The sequence below is a fragment of the Monodon monoceros genome, unplaced genomic scaffold (genome assembly GCF_005190385.1).
Source record: "Monodon monoceros isolate NGI ecotype Baffin Bay Population unplaced genomic scaffold, NGI_Narwhal_1 Super_Scaffold_21, whole genome shotgun sequence".
Lineage (NCBI taxonomy): Eukaryota > Metazoa > Chordata > Mammalia > Artiodactyla > Monodontidae > Monodon > Monodon monoceros.
In genome coordinates, this window is record NW_021703778.1 from 19,906,702 (window position 1) to 19,934,618 (window position 27,917).

The 27,917-nt window shown below is 38.8% G+C and overlaps 1 protein-coding gene across 4 annotated transcripts in view; it reads right to left on the reverse strand.

Annotated features, from left to right (window-relative positions):
- Positions 1-26,681, reverse strand: part of SEC61A2 (SEC61 translocon alpha 2 subunit) — a 27,670-nt gene extending 989 nt beyond the window's left edge. Inside the window, exons 1-11 of one of the 4 annotated variants that reach the window (XM_029236828.1) lie at positions 26,557-26,681; positions 24,372-24,439; positions 23,220-23,285; positions 15,923-16,001; positions 11,363-11,494; positions 11,128-11,237; positions 6,828-6,981; positions 5,643-5,803; positions 5,131-5,328; positions 2,541-2,732; positions 1,996-2,072 (exon numbers count right to left, since the gene is read on the reverse strand). In XM_029236828.1, the coding sequence (XP_029092661.1) occupies positions 1,996-2,072; positions 2,541-2,732; positions 5,131-5,328; positions 5,643-5,803; positions 6,828-6,981; positions 11,128-11,237; positions 11,363-11,494; positions 15,923-16,001; positions 23,220-23,285; positions 24,372-24,439; positions 26,557-26,563 (1,244 nt within the window). In that variant the 5' untranslated portion in view covers positions 26,564-26,681. Of the gene's footprint in view, positions 1-1,995; positions 2,073-2,540; positions 2,733-5,130; positions 5,329-5,642; positions 5,804-6,827; positions 6,982-11,127; positions 11,238-11,362; positions 11,495-15,922; positions 16,002-23,219; positions 23,286-24,371; positions 24,691-26,556 lie in introns of those variants that run through there. The other 3 variants (XM_029236830.1, XM_029236831.1, XM_029236832.1) reach the window with 3 other exon arrangements.
- Between the last annotated feature and the right edge of the window lie 1,236 nt (positions 26,682-27,917).

The following is a 27,917-nucleotide window of genomic DNA, read 5'->3' on the forward strand; positions in this document are numbered from 1 at the left end:
GGAGAACTGTTAAAAATAATGGGATTGTATTTAAAATACTCCAGAGGGGGAAAAAAGATGGGGGCGAGGGACCATGGATGGGGAAGACAGTAGATGAAACAAGAATGGGAGAAGGATAACGACTAAAGCTGGATACAGCTGAACGCAGGGGTTCATTATAACACTCTGCAATCTATTCCATGTTGTAAATAAAAAGTTTAAAATACCAATGCCTTTTCAACAAATGGTTCTGGAACACTTGGCTATCCACATGGAAAAGAAGGAATCTGGACCCCATCTCACATGAAACAAAAATGAGCTCAGAGTTGTCACAGACCTAAACATAAGAGGATTAATCTTTGTGACCCTGGCTTCTTAGATACAACAACAAAAACAGCACAAAGAAACCAAAGAAGAAATAGAAAAACTGAGTATCAAAATTAAAAATTTGTGCATCAAAGGACACCATCAAGAAAGTGAAAAGACAACCCACAGAATGGGACAAAATATTTGCAAATCATTTACCTGATGAGATACATCCAAAATATTTTTTTACCCTTAAAAACAGTAATAAAAAGACAACCCAATTAGAAATTTTAAATGAGCAAAAGAAGAGACATTTCTCCAAAGAACATATTTGAACGGCTAATTAACACATGAAAAGATGCTTAACATCATTACTCATCAGGGAGACGCAAATCAAAACCACAATGAAAAGGGAAAAACCACAATGAGATACCACTTCATACCTACTAGGTGGCTAAAATCAAAACAAGAATTAGTGCTGGTGAGGACGTGCAGCAGCTCCAGACACTGCAGCTGGATGCAGAATGGGGCAGCTGCTCTGGAGAAGGGTCTGGCAGTTCCTCAACATGTTCAACACAGTTACTACCCAACCCAATAGTTCCACTCTGAGAGAAATGAAAACATGTCCACACAAAACCTGAACAAGTACGTTCACAACAGCATTATTCACGACAGCCAAAAAGTGGAAACGACCAAAATTTCCATCAACTGATGAATGGATAGACAAAACATGGTACATCCATACAAGGGAATATTATTCACGAATAATGAATGAACCCCCAAAACATTATGCTACGTGAAAAAGACAGTCACAAAGGATCACATATAACTCCATTTATATGAAATGTCCAGAACAGGCAAATCTACAGACACTAGATAAAACGCCTGGGGCTGGGAGGTGGGAGGGTGGGTAGGAATGGAGAATAACTAATAGGTACAAGGTTTCTTTCCAGGTGATGAAAATGTTTTAAAAATTATATTGTAATGATTACACACTCAGAGTATACTAAAAACAAAACCCCACTAAACTGTATATTTCAAATGAGTAAATTACATGATATGTGAATTATATCTCAATAAACTGTTATCAAAAAACAAAAAACTGGGGCTTCCCTGGTGGCGCAGTGGTTGAGAGTCCGCCTGCCGATGCAGGGGACACGGGTTCGTGCCCCGGTCTGGGAAGATCCTACATGCCGCGGAGCAGCTAGGCCCGTGAGCCATGGCCGCTGAGCCTGCGCGTCTGGAGCCTGTGCTCCGCAACGGGAGAGGCCACAACAGTGAGAGGCCTGCGTACAAAAAAAAAAAAAAAACAAAAAAAACACAAAAAACTGATGCCTGGGACCCACCTCAGACCAGATAAATCACAATTCCTAGAGGCGGGATATCAGTATTTTTTAAAAGTTCCCAGGTGGTTTTAAGTGCAGCCAGACGAGGACCTCTGACCTACAGCATTTTAACACTGGGCTGAGCAGTGAAGGGAACATAATTTCAATTAAAATAATAATTTAGGTGTCAATTCTGATGTGGAGAACAATTCACATTTGTGTTAAATTTTGGTTCTTTTGTGTTAAGTAGAAGAAAAGTGCTTCAAATATGAATTTAAATAACATCTGAGAACAAATGATAGATTGAAAAACCAAGAACACGTGTGTGTATGTAACACATTCTCTCTCTCTCCTATCCAAGACTGAGTCTAATGGCCTTCCTTACCTATTAAGCTCATGAACCATAGAGGTATCCCTGTGGCCTCTCATTACCATTTGCTGTTCTTTAAGCTGTTTAGCTACCTGCGAAGAGAAAAACAACTTTTAAAATCAAACTCTATTTCACTGTTTACTACTAGGTTCTGTGTGAAGTGCTCTCCACAGAAAATACAGGAAGACTGAAGTAGACACTGTCATATCATAATATTCCCTGAGGCTACAATGCTGCACAACCACATTACCCATACCTTAAGCCAGGGTTTCTCAATCTTTCCTTAATTATCACCTCCCTAAAGAGAAATTAAATACTAAGGAATAAGACTTTGTCGGGTAGAGTTGAGCTTTGGATTGTCACAAACCATTGTAAAATCTAAGAATTTTTCACTTTCCAGGAACTACCTGTAGTTTTTAACTCCCTGGGGATGACATTACCTCATTAAGAATGTATGAATTTGAGTTTAAAATTACAGAAGTAATTAAGTGTATCAATTACCATTTGACACCTAAAAATTATGAATTTTTTTTTCATTTTCAAACAAACCAAATACTTACATCTTTGGCTGAGGAACCAGACACCTCTATCCATGTCTTAGAAAAGAATGCACATGATCCCAACATGAAGATGATATAAACAACCACATGGACAGGATCCTCAAATATGGCGCCCATGGACTCAGGAGGAGAAAGGTAGTAACAAAGGCCCCCCACTGGGTACGAACGAGCAGGTCCTCCCCCACTGACGTCCTATAGAACAAGAATAAAAAGCACAAATGGTCACATTTCTGTGACTTTTCAAACTCCTCAAAAATTATGACGATGTTTTAAGCTCAAAGCACCTACAGCTAATGATTCTATGTAACTTAAAGGATTTACTTTTGTGTCTGATATCTTCACTCTTACAAAATTATATAGTGAGTAAAAAAAAAATTATATAGTGAGTGTCTATTACATAAGACATTGTGAATATATTAACAGAAGAGCAGTTTTTTAAAAAAATTATAATACTTCTACAAGAAGAATCTTCTCTTCCTGAAGACAGGAATAGATCACATTGATCTCTGATAACATTTAGAGTCAGAAATTTTCTGAACTATGTAAGAGTACATACATATTCTTTCACTTCAAGGTATGCTATTAAGAATGCAATCAACTGAAATATTAACAGAAGACTAACGACTCACTACCTAAACTTTATATGATCTGTATATTGTAAAGAGTAGTCTTTTAATAAGTATAAAGGGATTTTTTAATCCACACAAACATTTAAGAATTTTTATAGTAAAAGAAATGGGAATAACATGTATTTGCTCATATTAAATAGAAGTTCTGGGCATAGATGGTGGGAAAGCAATTTTTGGATGCAATGATTAAAATGTCTGGTTCCTGAATTTACAATTTCCAAATGATTCATTTACTGTGCCCCTAGAATCACTGATTCTAAATCAAAAGCCCTGACAAATTAAACTTCCCAATAGCTCTCTCACTTTAAAAAAAACTCATTAAGATCACAACACAATCTATACAACCACTCAGTGCATTTATTACTGTGAAATTGTCATAGTAATAATGACTGCCAGATTATTAGCTCATGAGGGGAGGGACAGTCCCTCCCCTCACCACAGGCAATCCAATTTCTGTTAAATGAATGGAAAAGGAGTCCAGCTGACCCTTGAACGAGGGGGTTAGGGCACCGACCCTCCATGAAGTCGAAATCCACATATAAGTTATTGTTACTCCTCCGCGTACACGGCTCCTCCGTATCCGCAGTTCTGCATTGCAGGATTCAACCTGCTGCAGACCATGCAGTACTGAAGTGTTTACTACTGAAAAAAACCTGCGTCTAAATGAACCCGTACAGCTCAAACCCATGTTCAAGGGTCAACTATTCCGGATAAAGGGAATCATACTTCCTTCAACTGCCTTTCAAGAATTACTGTTTCATCCTATTAAACTTTACATTTTAAAAATGGCCTTCAGTAAATGCAGAAAGATACGTCGCTACAACTTACAATACAAAAGGTAGCACGTTAAGACAAATGCATAGAATAAGCACCGTATTTCAGGAATGACTAAAAAAATAGTTCTTTGGGGGAATACAAATTCTAGAATTACATATTCTGAAAACAATAAAGGCTCTTACTCTTCTCTAATTCTGTAGTTTTAAGGGGGAAAAAACACTCCTTGGTCAGGTGAAAATTTAAACCAGTCAAAATTCAATCCTGGACTTCCCTGGTGGCCCAATGGTTAAGAATCTGCCTGCCAGTGCATGGGACATGAGTTTGATCCCTGGTCCGGGAAGATCCCACATGCCGCGGAGCAACCAAGCCCGTGTGCCACAACTACTAAGCCTGCACTCTAGAGCTCACGCGCCGCAACTACTGAAGCCCGCACGCTCTAGGGCCCACATGCCGCAACTACTGAGCCACGTGCTGCAACTACTGAAGCCGGTGCACCTAGAGCCCGGGCTCCGCAACAAGAGAAGCCACCAAAATGAGAAGCCTGCGCGCCGCAACTAGAGAAAGCCCATCCCGTGCGCAGCAACGAAGACCCAACACAGCCAAAAAAAAAAAAATTCAATCCTACAATAACTCACACCTCAATCACAATGTGGCTGGTTTGCTTTAGGAGCTATGATGAAAATCTAAAAGAGGAAGGCAGAATTTACTGGATTCCATTTCTAGCAACTGTTCTCTCTTCAATATAGTTATTATGTGCCTTTCTTATTTACTGCCATTTGGGCCATGAAAAACGGCGGGGGAGGCAGGAGAGGATGATTTCGGTATCCTATATAATCAGCTTCTTGGAAAAAAACATTATTCTAGACAATAGAGGAATAAGATTACAAAACAGGGAATCACTTTCATACGAGCAACTGTGATTTTAACCTAAAAGGTCACTCAAACGAGATGTGAAAATGCTTCCTAGACGTAAAATAGTACAAAGTACTCGGCCAATCTTAGTTTTACAATGCTTACAGTTTTACAACTCTTCCAAATAAATGATAAACTGGGCTACAGGTAAATGAATCTAGAAATGTTATATATAGCAACTGCTTCAATTATGGCTCATCTCTTTCAGTTAAAAGCATGAAATGCAAATTACAATAAATTTGAATACTTAGAATAAATAATGAAATACTCACAGCCCACTGTCCTAGTAAATTTACTAAAAAGTTGCCACTAAATCGAACTGACAGCATCTGGGAAATAACATACAGGTTGGACACCAGGGCCGACTGCAGGATGATGGGGATGTTGGAGGTGTAGAAGAGCTTGATGGGGTAGCTGCTGTACTGCCCTCGGTACCGGGCCGACTTAATGGGCAGGTCCACACGAAATCCCTGAAAAAGGAAGCTTAGGAGTAAGGCGGAGAGGCTGCACATACCACGACTCCAGACGAGGCAGTCACAGGAGGGACTATGCAAAGACAATGCTAACAAACTTTCCCTTCCACAGAGACACACAGAAATAGAAATCCTATTCTATTTCATAATTGCTAATATTTTGCACCTCAGAGTCTAAAGGATGGAATTATTTCCCTAACTAGATTTTGAAACACTGACTTAGCTGCTAACATTTCAAATGGTATTCTCCTCTTTAAGAGCAAAATAAAAATCCACACTCCACTTAACTTCAGCGAAGAAAGTATACTTACCTGAAAATATATAACAACAGCAAACACGAAAACTGTAGCAATGAGGTTCATGAGATTGGGTAAATTCTGACGATAGAAAGCCTCCCTTAGAGCTCGAACTTTGTCTGTCCTGGTGGCCAGTAAATGAAAGAGAGCTATGACTGCACCCTCAAACTCGGTACCTGATAAATCAAGATAGAAATCGGCTGTAGCTTCATTACCCAAAGTTGTCCCAAAAGTCAAAACAAATAACCTTGAAGCTCCAGTACAAGGCAGAAAATATGAGTCCAAATAATTCATCTATGTTTATGATACAGCCATGTGTGGAGCTTCTAAAAAATATTTACATCATTGAGGCAAATATGTCTTTTTTTTTAATAAATCTGAAGTTTTCTCAAGAGACTATTCTTGAGATGAAAACAAAGTAGAATAAACTGATGAAAACTGATGAAAAGCAGAAAACTGATGAAAACAAAGTAGAATAAACCAAGCAAATATTTAGTTCATAATGATTTGCCTCACCTTTACTTTAGGTAAGGGAAAAGAACATTCAGAGGTGGGGTGGGGGGAGATGGGGAAAAGAAGCAGCAAAGCAGAATAAAGATGTCAGAGTTGAAAGACAGACATTACTCTACCAAGCTTGCCTTTAATTCATTTTACTAAGTATATTAATAAACCATCACCGCTATTTTCTTAAGGCTGGGACCAGGTTAGATGTTAACCATTACAAATCTTGGATGGCATTTGAGAGAAGTGGAGATGGGTAAGGGGAAACACAATGAAATATTTCATAATTTAGGTGCTATTACAAAGCCAAGGAGAACAGCAGCAAAAGTACTAGTACTCCCTGATGATGCAATAATGTTTTTTTAATCTGAAATCCACTACCTTTTTATCCCTCAAGGAATGCTGAAATCAGTCAAAATCAATGACTTCTGCAACAATGGCTTAGGCAAATAAAATTTTTTAAATGTTTGCAACCACTGAAATTTTAAATGAGCAGAGGCTAAATTTTAGATACTATTCTTTCTGAAGCAACAGTTCATACTCCACCAATCTCTGCTTATCAACTTTGGAACACCTGACATCCGCCGTCGCCTGGGACAGCAAACCAGGGCGTCTGTCGGCAGTCCCGCTCCACCACCTCGTGCTCCTCTCAGCACACACCCGGCCAAACCCGTGCAGTTGCGTCCCTGTGCGTTGTACCTCTGCCAGTGTTAATGGTAGTGGGACTAAAGGCCTTCCAGACAATGGTTTCACAGATGTTGGTGGCAATAAAGAGGGAAATCCCAGACCCCAAGCCGTAACCCTTCTGTAGCAGCTCATCTAACAGCAGCACAATCAAACCAGCAACAAACAACTGTGGGGAAAGAAATGCAAGTAAGCTGAAGCAAGAATAAACTCAGAAAGGGGCAGTGAACACCATTGACTACTTTCAAAGTACAGGCATTTTCAACACTAAAACCTAGTCGATGCAGTATCACTATTATGACACCCTGCATCTAACCCGATTTAGTTTCATCAGAAGCCAATTCTGAACATGAGAGGACTGGAAATGTTGTTACATTATAAAGCAGACACTTTGACTTTTAAAGTATATTTATATTTCTCTTATAATGTTTAAATAAGACCTATTGAAAAGCACCCTAAAACAAAAATGTTCACAAAGTTGTAGCATTTCTGACAGCAAGAAACTGAAAAGCATTCCAAATAGCTTCAAGTAAGTGAAAGACCAAATGAATTATGATACAGTAACAAGATGCAATTTTATAGGCCATTAAAGGAAAAGCATGTGAACTATGCTGATACATTTTTAAGTATTATAGATTTTATATATGTGTATTATATATAATATATACAATAGAATAGTCAAAAAGTAGAGCACAAATATGTACAGAGATTATAACAATGTAAAAATGCATTCAGTACATACAGTGACAAAAACTGAATATAAATCTGAAAACAATTAAGGGTTCACCAGGTTCTTAAGTTCATGATTTTTTTTTTTAAAAAAAGAAAGCATACTAACTTTATGAGAAATTGAAAATTCTTAATTTTCCTCTTGGAGAAAACATCAGTAAAAGTATGTATCAATTAGAAATAATCCATAGCTTTACAAGTGACCTCTTTGGTCATGTGACTCCTTCCCCACACTTCAGTAACCTAATCAAGGGGGGAAGAAAATGTGCTTCTAGGCCCCCAATCTCACACCTGTCCCCACTTCAAAGACACCCTCCTACAGACATGAGGAGATGCTCCTTCCATTCCTCCCAGCTCTGAAGCCTCCCACCCTCGTTCCTTACTCAGTTCACCCAATATCCCTGTTAAGAAGAGAAAACTACAGTACATCATTTGAAGCATGCTTACCTTACCGTGTTTTTTCTTTTCCTTAACTGTCATTTCAATGGCTGTACAGAGCCTAACTTGTCTGTTTACAATCTTTAAGTTTGAATTTCAATGGACTGTAAAAAAGGTAAAATTCTCAAAACTCCTAAGAGAGCTCACAAATTCTTTACTGTTTGAAAACCAACTTTACCAATTTGACAAGATAAAAGACAAGTTAGGACTTAACTACTGAGATTTTATTTTGACCACAGTTATGTAACAAGTACATACTCCCCATCAGAAATACAGAAGCCCACCCTCTACAGGGCATGATAGCTGTCCACAAACCATCAGCCAACCAGACAGTGTTATCATGGACTTCTAATTAAATGACCTGTCCAAGGTCACACAGGCAGCTCTGAAACAACGATAATTCTCCAAACCCCTGTTCACACCAATGTCCATCAGACTAGAGGGTGATTCATTTATATCTGGTGAAAATCAAACTCGTGCTTCTCTAACTGGACAAAGGAATTACAGAGAAACCTAAATGAGAAATGGTTTCTATAACTAAAGGAATAAAAGATGGTAAAAAGCATGCATGCCTATGCAGGGAATGAGAAATCAGAAACTGACAGCATCTCACTGACTAGAACAGTTGATAAAAAAACTGAATACTAATTGCATGCCTTCTAGAATGTTCAATACATATGAATCTCTAAAGTATGTATAAAAATAACACTAACATTTCAACCTTGCTCATGCGTGCACGCACACACACACAACTCAGTTTGACAAAATAATACTTACCTCTACTATGTGCCATGCACACTGATACTCTCTACTCTTTTTTAAAATTTTAATCAAGACCCACTATTTAGATTCCAAAACTCACTAGTGGAAAAACACTGACCATGTGAATGAAACAAGAATAATTAAGGTGAGAAATACCTTACATAACAGCATGCAAACAGTTTTCAAAATCTCTAGGTGGAAACACACTGATCTAATTACATCTCTTTAGCAAATCTACACATTTTCAATGTTAGCAAAGCCTTAAAAAGATGCAATGGGTCACTACCCACCTATGATCAAATGTGAAAAATTTCTCTATACATTAACACTAGAAGGATTAACCACAAGACAAATATTTGTGCACCAGAATTTATGTAAACAACTTAGTATATACCCACTTCACTTGTTCCGTTCCAGGAATTTAACTATTCCTTGATTTCTGGTACGGAAAAAAAATTACAATAGCTTAACTCCATTTTTTATCAATTCAAATTCATAACTGACTTCATAAGAAGTCAATACTTTCACTAACTAGCCCAGAGCTGGTCAGCTGAGGTTCCTTAAGAATATAAATACACCCTTACTAAATACTAGAAAAATTCTACTGATGCATAATGTTCTTAGAGCTAGATGCCAATTTTGAGTGTCTTTTAGAAAGCAGGGTTATTCTAACTATGGGTCATAAAGCAAATGCTGTAAAGAAACAAAATAAGGCAAAAATTGGTGTATCAGTATCCTCATGCCAAAGAACTGAAAGATACTAAAACCAGTTTTCAGAGGATCTTCTTTCCCATCCATTGCAACTCTTCTTCCTCTAATTCCCCGGGGTTATAAATTTGCCAGTCAAGGCGTTTATTTTTTTTTAATTTTCTTACTTTTTCTTTTTGGCCACACTATGCGGCCTGTGAAACTTCCCTGACCAGGGATCGAACCCGTGTCCCCTGCAGTGGAAGCACGGAATCTTAACCACTGGACCACCAGGGAAGTCCCAAGGTGTTTTTCAAATGGAGAAATAATGACAAAGTCATCCTTTAAAGAAGTGTACCTTATACCAAATGGGAACTTATTGGGGCTCAGAAAACTACCTAATAGTCCATTAAAGATTCCTCCCCTGGTTAAAAGATGAAATATTTCCATTTCATTAGAAAAGCCCTGTGATATGTGTTAATGATGCCCAATAAATACCTCAACAATCCCATTCTCCTTGTTCTGAATCATACTCACTAAACAATCTTCTTACTATGATTTGTTTCCTATATAAGATTTCCTATAAAAAAAAAGATGGTCAAGCATGCCAATCCGAAATGGTTGTATTTCTCAATGTATATATATACTAATAAACTGGTGTTTTAGTTTTATTTTAAACTATTTTTCTGACTTTGATCCTTTTGACCATTAAAAAAATTTTTTCCTAAATTAATCCTAATTTCGTAGAGTGAACAAGAGGCATCTCCAAGATAACCAGGACTCTAGACGTTCAGTGTTTAACTTAAGCAAGCTTCTTTTCAAAATTCAGTAAATAACTATTATATAACTTAAGTACAGTCCATTCCTGGGTAACTTCTCTAAAGGATTTTTAATGACTACATTAGAGAAATATCTTCCAAATTTTACACATTTTAAGATACTTAGTAGAGGGAAAATCACGTTGGCCTTCAAAAATTCCATTCCAAAATATCCATTTAAAAAATCCATAGGATATATATATGTGTGTTTATATGGTATTTCACTTACTGTAAGATACTATTATTTGTAACACTATTATGTGTGTCATTAAGAAAGAAAAAAATACTTCAATTAAACTATGACACAGTAACCTATTACAAAGAATTTTTTATTTTCTACTTAAAAAAAAGTTTAGACTTAGATGTTTATCATCTAACTTGCTCTTTCTGTGCCTCTGTTTATACACAATAACTCTTCATTTCAATAACAAATCACAGCAGACTGTTGGAAGACATTTTAAACAGCAGTTAAACTCAACGACATGTTTTATCAACAATGCATATAACCAAGTGATATAAGGACGATATAAACAGCTTTGACCAAGTTGACGTACACATGCAGGCAATGCCTACCATCACGACCACCACCTGGCTGGCCGCATGTGTGACTGCATCAACTCTAAGAAAACATCCTGATTTCAGAGACATCAAAATGTGAAAAATGTGCATCTTAGAATCAGTGAAATACAGTTGATTGATCCATAATTATTAGACATCTACGGGGCTATTACAATACATTTTAATTTTTAACATCAACACAACTTATACATGTCACTTCAATAAAGTAAGAAAATGAGTATATCAATCACCTAAAGAATTATTTCAAAAGAAAAGAAGGAACAAACTTTTTTGTTATCCATATGAAAAATTGTATTTCTTACCTGAATGATGATAAGGAGACAGATTCCAGCACCCATTTCAGCGGGATCCCCATACATGCCCGTCATGACATACACAATGGCTTGCCCAATGGTAATGATCATACCAAATACTGACAAAAATTGGGGGAAAAGGAGTACATGCTTATAACCAAAGACAAAAAAGACTAGAAAAACATCTTTGCCACAAAATTCTCAAATTTGGAAAAGGCTCTTTATTAATTGTACTGATGCTCACGTTTCTGGGCTCCATTGAATAGGGCTCTATCTTTGGGTGTATCTCCAACTTCAATGATTTTGGCTCCAGCTAACAACTGCATAATCAAACCAGATGTTACAATTGGGGAGATACCCAATTCCATTAATGTTCCTGTAAAGGAAGGGGAAAAAAGTAAATAATCTTTACGATATCCAATGCAGATTAATTTAGAAGAGTCCCAGTCCTTAATTATGTCTATGAAATACATGTTAAACGTTAACAAGCAAATTTTCATTTCCTAAACATTAATTGCTAAAAAAAACCCTCTCATTTATTAACACAACCTCACAACAATGCATTGAATCAAAATTACTATAAATACTACAAAAACGTAAATTTCTGTGAATTCTAAGCTTAAATTGTTAAAGAAATCCTTTGAAAGAAATTGTCCAAGATTTCTGTCCAAATCACTATTTTTAAAATTTACACTAAACATTTTAACGCAGGATTTTAAAAGCCCAAAAATTAAATAACAAGTTAATAAAAAGATGATATTTAAGAATATCTGTGGGGCTTCCCTGGTGGCGCAGTGGTTGAGAGTCTGCCTGCCGATGCAGGGGACACGGGTTCGTGCCCCGGTCCGGGAAGATCCCACATGCTGCGGAGCGCCTGGGCCCGTGAGCCATGGCCGCTGAGCCTGCGCGTCCGGAGCCTGTGCTCCACAATGGGAGAGGCCGCAGCAGTGAGAGGCCCGCGTACCATACACACACACACAAAAATGAATAGCTGTGACTCTCCTAATTCAAAATATAAAATTATATAGGAAGTCATCAAAATCAATGTTGTAGAATGTTGAGTGGCATGAAAAATGTTAATGACATAGTGGATAGGAAAAATATTCAAAAATAGCATGTACGGTTTGATTTCATTTAAATATTTAAGTGGAAAATCATTTCCTGTTATTTTAGTCTGGTTATCAACATGTTTCTATTGTTAATGAACTTATCTACGAAGCGGACTCACAGACATAGAGAACAGACTTGTGGTTGCCAAGGGGGAGGGGGTTGGGAGAGGGACGGGATGGATTGGGAGTTTGGGATTAGCAGATGCATACTATTATATAGAGAATGGATAAACAACAAGGTCCTGCTGTATAGCACAGGGAACTATATTCAATATCCTGTGATAAACCATAATGTAAACGAATATGAAAAAGAATGTATATATGTATAACTGAATCACTTTGCTGTACAGCGGAAATTATCACAACACTGTAAATCAACTATACTTGAATAAAATAAATTTTAAAAAAATATGGCATCTTAAATGGATTCTTCATGTTTTCTCAGATACTTCCTCAATGGTAAAAGATAAAAATATGTTTTATCATTAAAGCTAGTAGGCAGGTAGGGAGATTTCTTTTTATATCAAATCACCAAAATTTCAAACTGTCAAATGGATCTAGTCCAAAAATTAATCCAGTCAAGCTTTAATGAACATTTCATTTAGGAAATATGGCACTTCCACTCAATAGGGAAAAGAAGGATAAATGAACCTTGGCAAATAACTGGCCAATATAGAAAATTAAGCCTAGATTCCTTATCTCATGACTTACATTAAAATAAAGGCCACAGATTTAGAAAATATAACCATAAAAGACAAAGTACAGAAGCACCAGAAGTGAGTATGCTTTTAATCTTGGAAAAGAAAAAGCCTTTCTAAAACAAAATACATAAAGGCCACAAGCAAAAAATGGACGATATGATTAGATACAACTATGAAACCTCCATGTGGCAAAAGACAGGGTAACAGTTAAAAGAAAAATGAACACAAGTAACAAAGGGCAAAAGAATTTGTCTAAAGGGCAAAGAATTCTTACAAATGAATTTTAAAATGAACAAACAGCAGTGAAATAAGTCAGAGAAAGACAAATACTATATGATATCACTTATAAGTGCAATCTAAAAAATACAACAAACTAGTGAATATAACGAGAAAAGAAGCGGGCTCACGGATACAGAGAACAAACTAGAGGTTACCAGTGGGGGTGGGTGGGGACAATATAGGGTGGGGAGTGGGAGGTTAAAACTACTGGGTAGGGCTTCCCTGGTGGCACAGTGGTTGAGAGTCCGCCTGCCGATGCAGGGGACACAGGTTCGTGCCCCGGTCCGGAAAGATCCCACATGCTGCGGGAAAGATCCCACATGCTGCGGGAAAGATCCCACATGCTGCGGAGCGGCTGGGCCCGTGAGCCATGGCCGCTGCGCCTGCGCGTCTGGAGCCTGTGCTCTGCAATGGGGGAGGCCACAACAGTGAGAGGCACGCATACTGCAAAAAAAAAACCCCAAAAACAAAAAACAAAAAAAAAAAAACAAAAAAAAAAACTACTGGGTATAAGACAGCCTCAAGGGTGTGTTGTACAACACAGGGAATATAGCCCCCCCCCCGCAAAAAAAAAAGAAAAATAAAAAAGAGATAAATGGCATGGCCACTCCCAATAATGCTCTTTTCTCAGGAAAATACCAACAACATAAGAGGAAACCCCAGCACCCAAATCTGTACTATGTAACCCTGAAACCGTAACCAAAGCTGGCTGGGTCTGGTGGAAATTCTGGTAATTTCTAATTCTGAACTGAGAACTGAAGAACCCAAGAGTTGTTGAAGCTAGATCACAAAGACAAGGTTCCCTGCCCCTGCTGCTGAGGTCTGAAACCTGGTTCTCTCTCCACAAGGCTTAGTTGTTCTACCTCCTCTTTGGGTTCCAAAAAATGACTAGTATCCTTCCAGTAAATTCCATTTTTGTGTTTAAGCCAGTCAGTAATTTCCTATGACTTATAACAAGTCCACTCATAGAAGAAATAGAAATATTCAATAAAAATATAAGATGATGTTCAAGCTCACCAACACATAAAGAAATACAAATTAAATACCAGATACCAATTTTTACCTGTCTAACACAAAGACTAAAGGACAAATATTATCCACTGCTGGAAGAGAAACGGTCATTCTCATACACCATAGCAGAGTGTATAAAATAATTCAAAGCTTTTGGAAGACAATTTAACAATATCTATCAAAAATTTAAGTGTACATTCCTTGTAAACAAGCAGTTAAACTTCTAGAAATTCATTCTATTAAAAACTTACAGAAGAGTGTGATAGTAGTCATGGTAGCATTGATTATAATGATATAAAATTGGGAAAAAACTACATGTATGACAGCAGATCCTACAGGCCTTGGGGTCATACCTAAAACACACTCCTTACTGTCTACAAGCCTCATAATCTGGCTCTTGGATTCATCTGCAGCCTCATGTCCTACCACGTCTCCCCTTTCCTTTTTTCTTCCAATCACACCATCCTCCTCATTGTTCTTGGAAGACATTAAGCATACTCGCACCTCAGGGCCTTTGCACTTGCTATTCCCTGGGGGAAGGTTCCTCCCCCAGATCTTCACACAGCCTTCTCTCATGTCCTGCAGGTCTCTGCTCAAATGTCCCTTCCCCCTCCCAAGATACAGTTCATGTAGAGTCTACCTCCCCAAATAGAGTAACATAAACTCCACGACAACAGCATCACTGTCTTGATCACTGCTCTAATCTCAGCACCTAGCACAAAGCTCCACTCATAGGAAGAACTCAATAAATACCTGAATGAATGATTAAAGAAATCATGGCACATCCATATAATGGAATAGTATATGGCCATTCAGTAAAATAGGTCATCCAAGATATTAAGTAAACACACGAAGTAGCAGAATAGTTATATAGTAGATCTTATTTTTCAGTTTTTAAAAAAAGTATATAAATTCATATATATGAATATATATTCAGATAAAAGGTCTAGACGGTTATTCACCAATCTGTTGTCTTCCCAGGAGTTACCCCTGAGAAGCGAGACCTTCATTTTCAGCTTTATACAAATCTGAAATGTTGGTGCATTTTTTTTATAACAAACGTTACTTTTTTGATGTAGAAAAAAACCCACCCCAAAAGCCCCTCCTGATCCAGGCCCTCCCTATCTCTCAGCCTCACTGATCAGCATCCCCCACCCGAATCCCCAGCCTGCACCCCGTGTCCTCATGCATGTGTGCTGTGACTCAGGCTTCCCTCTCCCGACGGTCCACAGGCTGAATTCCAACCCAAATGCTCTCCCAGCATCATCTCCTCCCTGGCACCGCAGATCAGTCTTTCAGTCCCATGAGAAACTCAAGAATACACTTCAGAGAGTCCAGGAAATCTCCTGAGATTTTATGAAAAATCTGCACGTGTGAATGTACATGCATTTTTCTAGGGAGAGTACAGATAAATTTAATTAGATTCTCAAAGGAAACATGACTCACAAAAGGATGGAGAACCAAAGCTCTAGACAATGCTAATCACTCCATTCTGTCGTAACTCTATACTCTGTACATACTTCTATTATTACAATAAATACACAGTTTTGTAATTATCTTTATGTTTGTCTCTTCTCCTAGGCAATGAGTTTCTTTTACCATATACTGCCCCTCCCCATAGACATCAAAAAATAGTTGTTTCCACATTTTCACATCTATTTGATGTCAGTACTAGCATGGAGGCAAAAGAAAAGCAGCATATACCTCTGTTGGATGCAAGAATAACTCTCATCCAGTAGAAAGGATCTGCAGAATCTGATGACATGATTCCAAATAGTGGTATCTATAAGATTACATAAAATATTTTATAAAAATGTATTATATAAATTAAGTTTGAACTTAATTTATAATGCATTCACTTAATATTTGCAAAACTTAAAAAAAACCCACTACTCATGTTCAATAACAAAACAAGCATACCTTAAGAGTAAAGTTCTTTAATGAAAATAAAAACAATGGGAATCATTACTTACAACATTTCACTAGTAAATATTCCTATCAGTATGGAGATATGTTGCACAACAATGTGAATATATGTAACACTACTGAACTGCACACTTAAAAATGGTTATGTTGATAAGTTTTATGTTTTTACAATTAAAGAAAATGCTCCTATCAGTACAGGATATATCTACCACGTCACAGAATAATCTTGGAAAGCTATGGGTACTAGTGACAGCCACAGCCATACTCCAAATGTAAGACTGAAGACGAGATATAGAGTAGAATACTATGCAGCCATTAAAAATTATACTATGAAGCTTGTAACAGTATGAGGATGTGCTTATGTTGTAATATTAAGTATAAAACAATGGTTCTCAAGCTGGGGCAACTTTGCCCCATCTGGCAATATAGGAAGACACTTTTGGTTGTCCCAACTTGAGGGGGGTGCTACTGGCATTAGTGGGTAGAGGTCAGAGATGCTGAACATCCTATAATTTATGGGACAGTCCCCCACCGCAAAGAATTATCCAGCCCAAACTTCAGTGCCATTGTTGAGGAAACCTAGTATAAAAAGAATAGTATGAAACTGTATAAATAAAGTAAAAGATCAACACTGTAAAAATATGCATAGAAGAAAAAACTAGGTGTAAATATTTTTTAAAATCTTGAACAGTGATTATTCACAGGCAGTGGGATTACTGTTGATTTTTTTCTTCTATATTCTTTTCAGCATTTATCATATTTTCTATAATGAACACATATTACTTTTTAATCAGAAAAAAAAAAAAACCTTAACTTCAGAATGCTTCCTATTATACGACCCATGTTCAGAACACAGCACTTGGCCATACCCCCTCCCTCACCATGTAGGAGAAAAATACACTTCCAATTTCATAAACCTTCCCTATATGAAGTTGACTTAAAAAAAAAAAGTTCCAAAAGATGCTGCCAGCAATTTTAAACAGGTCATCTGGTCAACCTAAACCTCTTTGGACATCTGAATATATTAGCTGGGTTAGCAAAAGCAAGAAGCACAGTATTTTGTGTGCACCCTATAGATGCAAACACTCTTCAGCTAATGTGAGAGATGGGGAGAAAGGAAGTTATTGAATAAAAACCAATTATCACTACAGGATAGTCCATATCACAATATTCCCTAAGTGGGGGAGAGACCAATCAATCAAATTACCTTCCTTAATTGAGTCTCGTAGAGATAGCCATTACCTCCATGATTAGATGCTTTGCGGGATAACAAACAAGAAAGTCAGCCAACCATCCCTAAGCAATGGTATTCCCTCCGTTCCCGTAGTCAACAGGATTAAACTCTGTCTAACTTTACTCCTCTTAGTAAATTCCATAGTTACAGGACCACGTCCAACAAGGGCAGCAACAGGAGCTATTTTCTATGACTCTCAAAGTTGCAGACTTTTAGGCTTTGCCCTATATTACATAAAATAATCAGTTTCAACTTCACAAAATACAGTATACACTTCAGAGAAACAAGCATTTCATGCTTGAATGGAAACCCTGAACCAATCAGATGGACAAATAGAAAAGTAGTAGGGATCTCCAAACGCAGTGGGCACTGAAACCAAGCAAGATATTTCTGGGCTAAAATGGCAAGCCGTGAGTGATCAGGTTACAGAATTTCCCTCCCCAATACATAAGAAAACACATTTTTCAAAACATGTAAAATAGTAAAAGAATTTAAAAATCTAAAGGAAAAATATCTATAAAGCAGCCAAACAAGAAAAAGAATCATAAACTTGATGGTCATGGGCGGGCAGAAAACAACAGACAATCGAGGAATAGGGACTCAGCATGAAACTGCTCCAACCAGCCCAAAGGGAAGGGCACAGTATCCCCAGAATCCCCACAACACTCCAAACCTGGAGAAGAGCGGGCTGCACAGATATCCTCATCTCTCCTGCCTCCTTTGGCAGCTGAGAGGAAATGGATGAGAGAAGCCAGGAACGGGGCTCTCTCTGGTGCAACTGACACTTACAGGGCTACACTGAGTCAGGAACTGGGGAGCGATCTGAGGTCAGTAATGGAATAAAGCCCTCCTCAGTCAGGTGGTGAGGACCCTCACAAGACATGTAACAAAAGTCTAGCAAGAGAGCAGAGCCCAGGTGGCATTTATGGCACTTCTCTCAGCTGATCTCACCTCCCACCATTCCCTCAAGCTAAAAAAACACTATGGAGAACACGAGACCCCAAACCCTTCAACTGTGGCTGGGAGGGGAAAACTGTGGCTCTCTCTGTTTGAGATTCAGTGGAAAGAGAATCAAGAAATCACCAGCCCTGGGCCAAACTGCCTAAGCGTGAGAAAGACAAAAAGGTACAGCTTGGGCTTCCCTGGTGGCGCAGTGGTTGAGAGTCCGCCTGCCGATGCAGGGGACACGGGTTGGTGCCCTGGTCCAGGAAGATCCCACATGCCGCGGAGCGGCTGGGCCCGTGAGCCATGGCCGCTGAACCTGCGCGTCCGGAGCCTGTGCTCCGCAATGAGAGAGGCCACAACAGTGAGAGGCCCGCGTACCGTAAAAAAAAAAAAAAAAAAAAAAAAGGTACAGCTTGACAACCATGTAAACACATTACAGAAAAAAAAATAATGAAGTAACATAAAATGCATAAATTAATTTATGGCATGAAACAGTCATGAGAAATGTCACACTTTAAGAAATGTAACTCAAGTTATGTTTTCTTCTTCTTGGGTTTTCTTGGGTTCCAGCTGCAAAGCTGCAAATATTTACTATCTGGCCCTTTACAGAAAAAATGTTTGCAGACCCTTGGATTAGAAGATTCAATATGAAGATGGTAATGCTCTCTAAATTGACCTATATATTCAAAGCAATAAAAATCATAATGCCAGGAGGCTTTCTTAAAGAAAATGACAAGCTGATTCTAAAATTCAGATGGAAATATGAGTGACCTAGAATAGACAAAATCATTTTGAAAAGAAGAACAAAGTTGGATGACTTTTACAACCTAATTACAGGACTCAGTTTAAAGCTACATTAATCAAAAGAGTTATGGTTTACCATAACGGTGGAATATGATCAATGGAACAGAACTGAGAGTACAAAAATAGATCCATGCTTATATGGCTAACTGATTTTCAACAAAGATACCAAAGTAATTCAATGGAGAAAGGAGAGCCTTTTCAACAACTGGTTATGCATATAGAAAAAAACAAACCCTACCCTTACCTCACACCATACACAAAAATTAACTTGGAATAGATCATAGACCAAAACATCCAAGCTAAAACTGTAAAATATTTAGAAGAATACAGGAGAAAATCTTCACAACCTTAAAATAGGCAAACATTTCTTAGATAGGAAACAAAAGCCATGAGCAATCAAAGAGAAAGATAAAATGAACTTCATCGAAATTAAAAACTTCTGCTCAAAAAGTATTGTTAAGAAAATGAAAAGGCAAGCCATAGACTACGAGATATTGTTAAGAAAATGAAAAAGATATTGTTAAGAAAATGAAAAGGCAAGCCATAGACTATGAGAAAATATTCACAATACATATATCTGATGAAGGACTTGTATCCAGAAAATATTTTAAAATGCATATAATTCACTAATCAGACAAAAATGCAATTTTTTTTAATGGGCAAAATATTTGGGGAAAAAACACTTTACAAAAGATAAATACCCAATAAGCATATGAGAAAGCTGCTCAATATCATTGACCAGGGAAATACAAGTTAAAACCTCACCATGGAGAAAAGAGAACCTTCCTGTACTTTGATGGAAATGGAAAACAGGAGGGTCCTTAAAAAATTAAAAATAGAGCTACCATAAAATCCAGCAATTTCACTCCTAGGTATATGACCAGAGAAAACTCTAATTCAAAAAGATACATGTGGGCTTCCCTGGTGGCGCAGTGGCTGGGGGGTCCGCCTGCCGATGCAGGGGACACGGGTTCGTGCTCCAGTCCAGGAGGATCCCATATGCTGCGGAGCGGCTGGGCCTGTGGGCCATGGCCGCTGGGCCTGCGTGTCCGGAGCCTGTGCTCCGCAACAGGAGAGGCCACAGCAGTGAGAGGCCTGTGTACCACAAAAAAAAAAAAAAAAAAGATACATGCACCCCAATGTTGACAGCAGCATGATTTACAACAGCCAAAACACGGAAGCAACCTAAGTGTCCATCAGCAGGCAACTGGTTTAAGACATATGTGTGTGTGTGTGTGTGCGTGTGTGTGTGTGTGTGTGTGTGTGTGTGTGTGTACCATGGAATATTATTCAGCCATAAAAAAGAATGGAATATTGCCATTTGCAGCAACATGAATGGACCTAGACAATATTATACTTAGTGAATTAAGTCAGAGAAAGACAAATATCATTTATATGTGGAATCTAAAAAATAACATAAATGAATCTATAAACAAAACAGAAACAGACTGACATAGAAAATAAACTTTATGGTTACCAAAGGGGAAAGAGAGGGGGGAGGGATAAATTAGAAGTACGGGATTAACAGATACAAACTGCTATACATAAAATAGATAAGCAACAAGGATTTACTGTTTAGCACAGGAAGGTATATTCAATATCTTATAATAACCTATAATGGAAAATAATCTGAAAAAAATATATATATATATATATATAACTGAATCACTTTGCTGTACACCTGAAACTAACACAATATTATAAATCAACTATACTTCAATTACAATAAAAAAAAAAAACCTCATCCATTAGAATGGCTAATATTAAAATGCTGAACAATACTAAGAATAAACAATGATGCAGAGCAACCAGAACTCCTATACGGCTGATGGGACCACTTGGAAAAGAGTTAGTTTCTCACAAAGTTGAACATACATTTACCATAAACCTTAGCAATTCTACTAATAGGTATTCACCCAAGAGAAATGAAAACAAATATCCACAGAAAGTCTTGTACGGGAACGTTCATAGCAACTTTATTTGTTATAGCCAAAATGTGGAAACAACCCGAATGTCCAACAACAGGTGACAAGATGAACAAACTGTGATACAATCAACATGGATACAACCAACACCATGGATGAATCTCAAAAAGCTGATGAAGAAGTTAGACACTGTATCACACCATGTACATGAAATTCTAGAAAAGACAAATCAAATCATAGAAATAGCAGATCAGTGGTTGCCTGAGAATGGGGTGAGGTGGGAACTGACTAAGAAAGAGTACGAGAAACATTCTGGAGTAACAGAAATGTTCTATACCCACTGAGATAGTAGGTATGTAAATGTATACATTTGTCAAAACTCTTTAAAATGTACACTTAAAAATGAGTATATTTTGCTGTACATAAACTGTACCCTTCAAAAGTTGATTTTTTTTTTTAATGGAGGGGAGGGGAATTTCCAAGATGTTAAAACAAGATGGTAGGAATATGGATGCTTCTTTTTTTTTTCTACTTGTCTGTATCTTTCAAAAGTTCACTCCCTGACCACGCAAAAGAATTTTCAACAAAGTATAATAGTAAAATATTTTAATGATCAAATAGTTTCACTTTTCAAAAAAATATATTTGGCTTTTCCCCAGATTATGGACTTTATTTGTTCTACTCCTTCCTCATGCAATTTTTTTAAACTTTCTTATATGTATATTGGTACTTTTCAAACCCTCAAAGAACTTTACTTAAATTATCTAATTTAATCCTCACAATACAATAGCCCTGTGACATGGGCAGGTCACATTTTATCCTCATTTTATGAACTTAATCTCTGTGAAATTTTACTAAAAAGCATCATTGAACTTTATTAATTTATAAACACAGAATATCCCTAGGATTCGAGAATTTGGCTTTTGGGGATTTTTAAATTAATACATAAATTTACAACATGATTAAAAGCAAACAAAGTGGAAAAATATTTGCCCTATACATGTCAAAGATTTAACACTTTTATATATAAAAACCTGTCATAGGAGCTTCCCTGGTGGCGCAGTGGTTGAGAGTCCACCTGCCGATGCAGGGGACACAGGTTCGTGCCCCAGTCCAGGAAGATCCCACATGCCGCGGAGCGGCTGGGCTTGTGAGCCATGGCCGCTGAGCCTGCGCGTCCGGAGCCTGTGCTCCGCAACGGGAGAGGCCACAACAGTGAGAGGCCCATGTACCGCAAAATAAATAAATAAATAAATAAAAATAAAAAACCTGTCATAAATCAATTTTAAAAATCTCAAGAAAAAAACAGGTAAAGATCATTAACTGAAAAGTAAGGGGAAAAAAGAAAATATGTTCAAACCCACTAGTAAACCAAAAGAAATACACAGTAGAAGATAACCATTTTCGCTATCAAATCAGATTAAAATGATGATGCTCCTATTTACAAAAGCAATCTAAAGGTCCATTGACAGACGAATGGATAAAGAAGATGTGGGGTGTGTGTGTGTGTGTGTGTGTGTGTGTGTGTGTATTATATACACACACACACATATAGGAACATATACATAGACATATATACTATGGAATATTACCTAGCCATAAAAAGGAATGAAATGATGCCATCTGCAGCAACATGGATGGACACACAGATTATCATACTAAGTGAAGTAAGTCAGACAGAGAAAGACAAACACCATATGATATCACTTATATGTGGAATCTAAAATATAACACAAATGAACTTATTTATGAAACAGAAACAGACTCACAGATATAGAGAACAGACCTGTGGTTGCCAAGGGTGGGGGGAGAGGATGGATTGGGAGGTTGGGGTTAGCAGATACAAACTATTATATACATAATGGATAAACAACAAGGTCCTACTGTATAGCACAGGGAACTATATTCAGTATCCTGTAATAAACCATAATGGAAAAGAATATGAAAAAAAATATGTATATGTATAATGAATCACTTTGCCGTACACTAGAACTAAGATAACATTGTAAATCAACTACACTTCAATTAAAAATAATTTTTAAAAAATGATGTTGCTCAAAATAATTCAGTATATATACTATTTGAACTAAAATAAGTTTCTCAAATTCTAACCAACCAAGACCTTAGAATAACAGTACAGACATTTGTTTAATGTTTGGTTACATACCTGACAACATACTAAGAAGATGAAGAGAGTTATAGCAGTCCATAGTACCTTCTCTCTAAACTGGATCTGTGCAAGAAAACAAAGAATGATCAATCAAAACCAAGAAATAGCAAATATAAAGAAAAATCCATATTAAACCTTAACCAGCATTCCCCATCATGACATGCTCCTATTATTTACTCTTAAAATATTCTCGCCCTAGTTAGTAGCAGCTAAAGCAAACAGCTAAACTTCTCAAACATCTTTCTATACTTTTTCGAGAATTAAGTACAACTTAAATACAGGCTGGCCTCAAGGCATTGTACCACATTAATTGAGACTGAAAAGGATGAAAAGACACAGATCTAATATGCACACATTTCATTAACACTGTATTGTGGAAAGCTAGGACTGCCTGTAATATTATTCTGTGAATGCTTCATAGAATATGAAAAGCTAAAGTTTCTTGGGATGCCTTACATGTAACTGGAACAACTATTTTTATAACCTCAAAGCAATAAAAAAAGAAATATACTTCTAAATAAAACAGTAAGTTTAACAGAAGTCTTACTTTACTCTTTTTAGTCCCTATTCTGGTTAGTTCCATGCGAAATTGAACATACAGTAAAAGAGCAATGTCTGGGAACTGACCAGTTTGGGATTAACAATATTTCTGGAATAGAAATGCCTCAGTTCCAAAGGCGTACAATGATGGAAGAACAATTAGATGTGGTCAATATCTTCCGAATGCATTTCTGTGATTTTTTTCTTTGTACGGAACGAATCAAGAAATGGGAGGTATATAACTGCACAGTTGCAATCCATTTATGTGCAACAGTTGTGCTCATCAAAAGTGACACAACAGACTGGGTCATTCCTAGTGCGGTAGACCACAATGGACAGGAGAATACTATATCTTATAACACACAGACCAAAGAAACACTTGGTTTGGAAACGTCACAACTTAAAGAACAGTCAGTTTTGAAACCATGAGATAAACTAGATTTAAAAGGTCTACACTAGTTTTATTCACTTTGTGCCTCTTGCAAGGAGAAGGAACAGGTAATATTTTTCCAATTAGAACCAGAAAAACGTTGGGGAAAATAAATCAATCTACATAGTTTAACAGAATAAGTCATTTAGCTACCCTCTGTATTACTAAAATATACTTACTTTCCTTTCAGGTTTCTGAATTTCTGGTAGAACTGCACAGAAAGGTTTGATAACTTCTAAAAATTTGACTGTTAAAAAATAAAAAAAAGAATGTCCCTATTACAAAGTTTTTAAAAAGAGATGTATCTTTTCACAGAGTCAAATACAAATGTTTTCTTTCAATGGCAATCCATCCCATCCACACCCCCCAAAATGAATTAACCATAATGCTCTCCATTTCAAATACATAAGGGAAGAGAAATAATTCACGGGACAAAGGAGCCCAAAGGGTTTAAGGGCAGGTCAGCAGAAGCAAAGTAATACAAGTAACCTTGTACCACAATTTTGCTTCCTCATGCTTGAATCTCACCCCTTTTATATACACAGAAAAGGAATAATTCAGTGAGCACCACTACATCAAAAAGAGCAAATGCAGTGTACTCACAAGACCATGCATTACAGAAGGAAATAGGACATATCAGAGAAGGAAAGTACAACAGGAAATGGGCTGTAACTGCAGGACTGACTTAATTGGGGACTGAAAAATGCTGAAATGCATAAATGAGAAAGATCACGGAACGACCTTCTATAGGTAGGTTTTCAAAGTACTGTATACAATCTCTACTTCATTTCACTAAGTCGCTATTCATTGCTTGGTCACTCTCCCACAAAAGGATCTCAAAGTACTTGTGTATGTACAATCATCAGCCCAGAGAATGACACTACATTTCATTAGAAAGTACTGTTTTCCCAGACAACTCATAATATTGAAAAGATAAACCAAGGTTCTTTAAGGATAGGCACTCTCTTCTGGCACGGCTTAAGTCAAAGTCCTGCCAAAGAACTGAAGGATGAAGATGATAATCTCTCAGTCTTTGCCAGCGTCTATAATGTACAGAAACACAAAAAGCCACAACTAGGTATTAGTCATGATCATCTTCCCTTACAAACACTGGATTCTGTATATATGAACATCAGGATATTATTTTTAAACTGACATGGGTAATTACACTTCAGCAGTTAGCCAAAAGTTGACCACACTATATATTTTTAAATTTATTTTATTGAAGTATAGTTGATCTGACTATACTGTCTTTTTATAAAACCTCTCAAAATGATGGCAGCCACTGATGTTTGACAGAATTCAGAAATTCTCATGGGCAGATGTTTTGTTACCCAAGTACCATTTCAGACAATCTGGAAAGCAAATCTGAATTATGAAAGTGTTCATCTCTAATGTAAAACCAATGTCAATCACATCGGGAAACTTCCTAGAACCCCTTTACCCCTTTTCCTTCCCACTTCCACCCAAGCTACCCTCCCTGATCTCTTGGCTTAAGATCATCTGTGTTGTAGTATTTATGTAAAAAGCAATGCTTTTTTGTCTGCCACTTGTCTATTCTTGTGCTGCAGAATTTAACCCATTATACTGCTAATTCAAGACCAAGAGTCTCCTCTACTTCCTTTCCAGCTTCCCCCAAATGTCCACTAGTTAGCTAGCTGGCCAGTGGGTGCACAGCTTGGGTTTGCGGGAATCCACTCATACAACAGTCACCCCAACAGCTATGTGAAGGTTCCTGGTGTTGAGGGTTTGGGAGAGGGCCCTCAAAAGATCCCCATTATGCAAGGCCTTGTCCCTAAGGCTTACACAACCTGAGACACGTTTAGTTTTCAGTACACACTACAGAATGACTGAAATGAAAATTTTAAAGAAAACTTTATGCCACCAGTCGCCTCCTTTCCTCCCCGAAACTACACGCCATGCATCACTTTTTAAAAAATGAAACAAGTCAGGGACCTTCATTCATCACAACTAACATGCCAAAGAACAGTGATTTGGGACTAAAAATATGAGTTTCCGAAGCTCCTGCCTGAAAAATTAATAGTGGTCCAGGTTTCCCCTGGTTCCCTAACTCCCCGCCCCCAAAACCAAGGGCCTCTCCGCGCCGTGCGCCGCTCCTCGCCACCCACCAAGATGCGCAGACCCCGGACCTCCGGGTCCCGGCCCCGCAGCCGGCCCGGGCGAGGCCTCGCACGGCTGGAGGAGCCTCCGCGGAGGCCCCCGGCTAGCGCCCTCCTCAGCGGCCCGGCGCAGCCCGCGTCTCCCCGGCCCGCGGGCTAAGCGCCCCCGGGCGGTCGCCTGCCCCACCGCCCGCGGCCCGTCGGCGCCCGCGCCCCCGGCGAGGGCCTCGCCGCCGCTACTCACTGCCCATGGCGGCGGCTAGAGCGGCCCGGCGGGGACCTGCGACCTCGGCGCGGCCTTCGCTCGGGTCCCGCGGCTCTGGCCTCGGCACCCGCTCCCGACGCGCTCCGGCCCGCCCCGCGCAGGCTCCGCCCCGGTCCACGTGACCCGCGCGCCCACCCAGCCAGGCCCTGGCAGGCCCCGCCCCCCGACAACAGCCTGGCCGTTGGCCGCTGGAGCAGCTGACGTCCGCCGCGTTGCCATGGCCACCGCCGGCTCTCCCGTGGGCGTCCTCCAGTGGGTTCCGGGAGCTGGGAGCCTCTGTGAGGCCAGGGTCGCCAGGGCTTTTCCCTTCTGAGTACCTCTCCGAGCTCAGTGTCCAGCAAGGGCCGTCTCCTCGACCGCGGCTCCCGAGCGCCCCGCGGGGCAGCTCAGGACCCAGCCAGAGCGGCCGCCCCAGGAGCGAGGGCCGGGGTTCGATACCCAGGACTGGGGCTGAGACGCCCCCAGAGCCGGCGTGACCCAAGCAACCTTTTTATTTTGCTTCCATCTTATTGGAACCACTAGGAAGTTTTCAGAAATTTGTGACTCTTTGTCTATAGTTAATAGCTTCTGAACTCTCCACTATCTAGCACTTTTTTTTTTTTTTTGGCTTCGCGGAGCAGCTTGCAGCATCTTAGTTCCCCCACCAGGGACTGAACCCTCAGTGAAAGCGAGGAGTCCTAACCACTGGACCGCCGGAGAATTCCCTCCACTGTCTACCACTCACGCTCCTTTAGCTTCTCCGAAATACATCAGGATTTTGTCCCTCTGGACTAGTCTCTTGTCTCCTCTTGGACGGCGTAGTTAAGGGAACGCATGCAGTGTTAGGAATCTAATGGCCGTACATTAGATTCCTAATTCCTAATGTATTAGGCCGTACATTTTAGTCCCTCCTACTTCTTAATGGCTTTGGGCAATTAATTTTTTCTGAGCTACATCAGTAAAATAAGGATAGTGATAGCCACAGCCTACAGGTGTGAAAACTAAATGAACGAAGAGATTGACACATGGAAGGCCCTCAAATTTACTTTCTTTATTCAAATTTTAAACCCCTGCAATATAACTTCTGCTCTAACAACTGCTGAAACAAGCTATTTCAAAGGACACTCAATGACTTATAATCACCAAATCCAATGATCTGTTCTAATGCTTAGATGTATGTCTAAAAAAGAAGCAAAGTACACACACACACACACACACAGCCTCCCCTTGACCACACTGTAGCCAGGCTTCTCTGAGCCCTTTCTCCAGTAGGCCTTACCTTGACCTATAAAGAGGTGGAACAAGCACCACACAGTTCCACCCTAGGCTGTCCGTAGCCCCCTTAAAGTATCTGTCTGGGA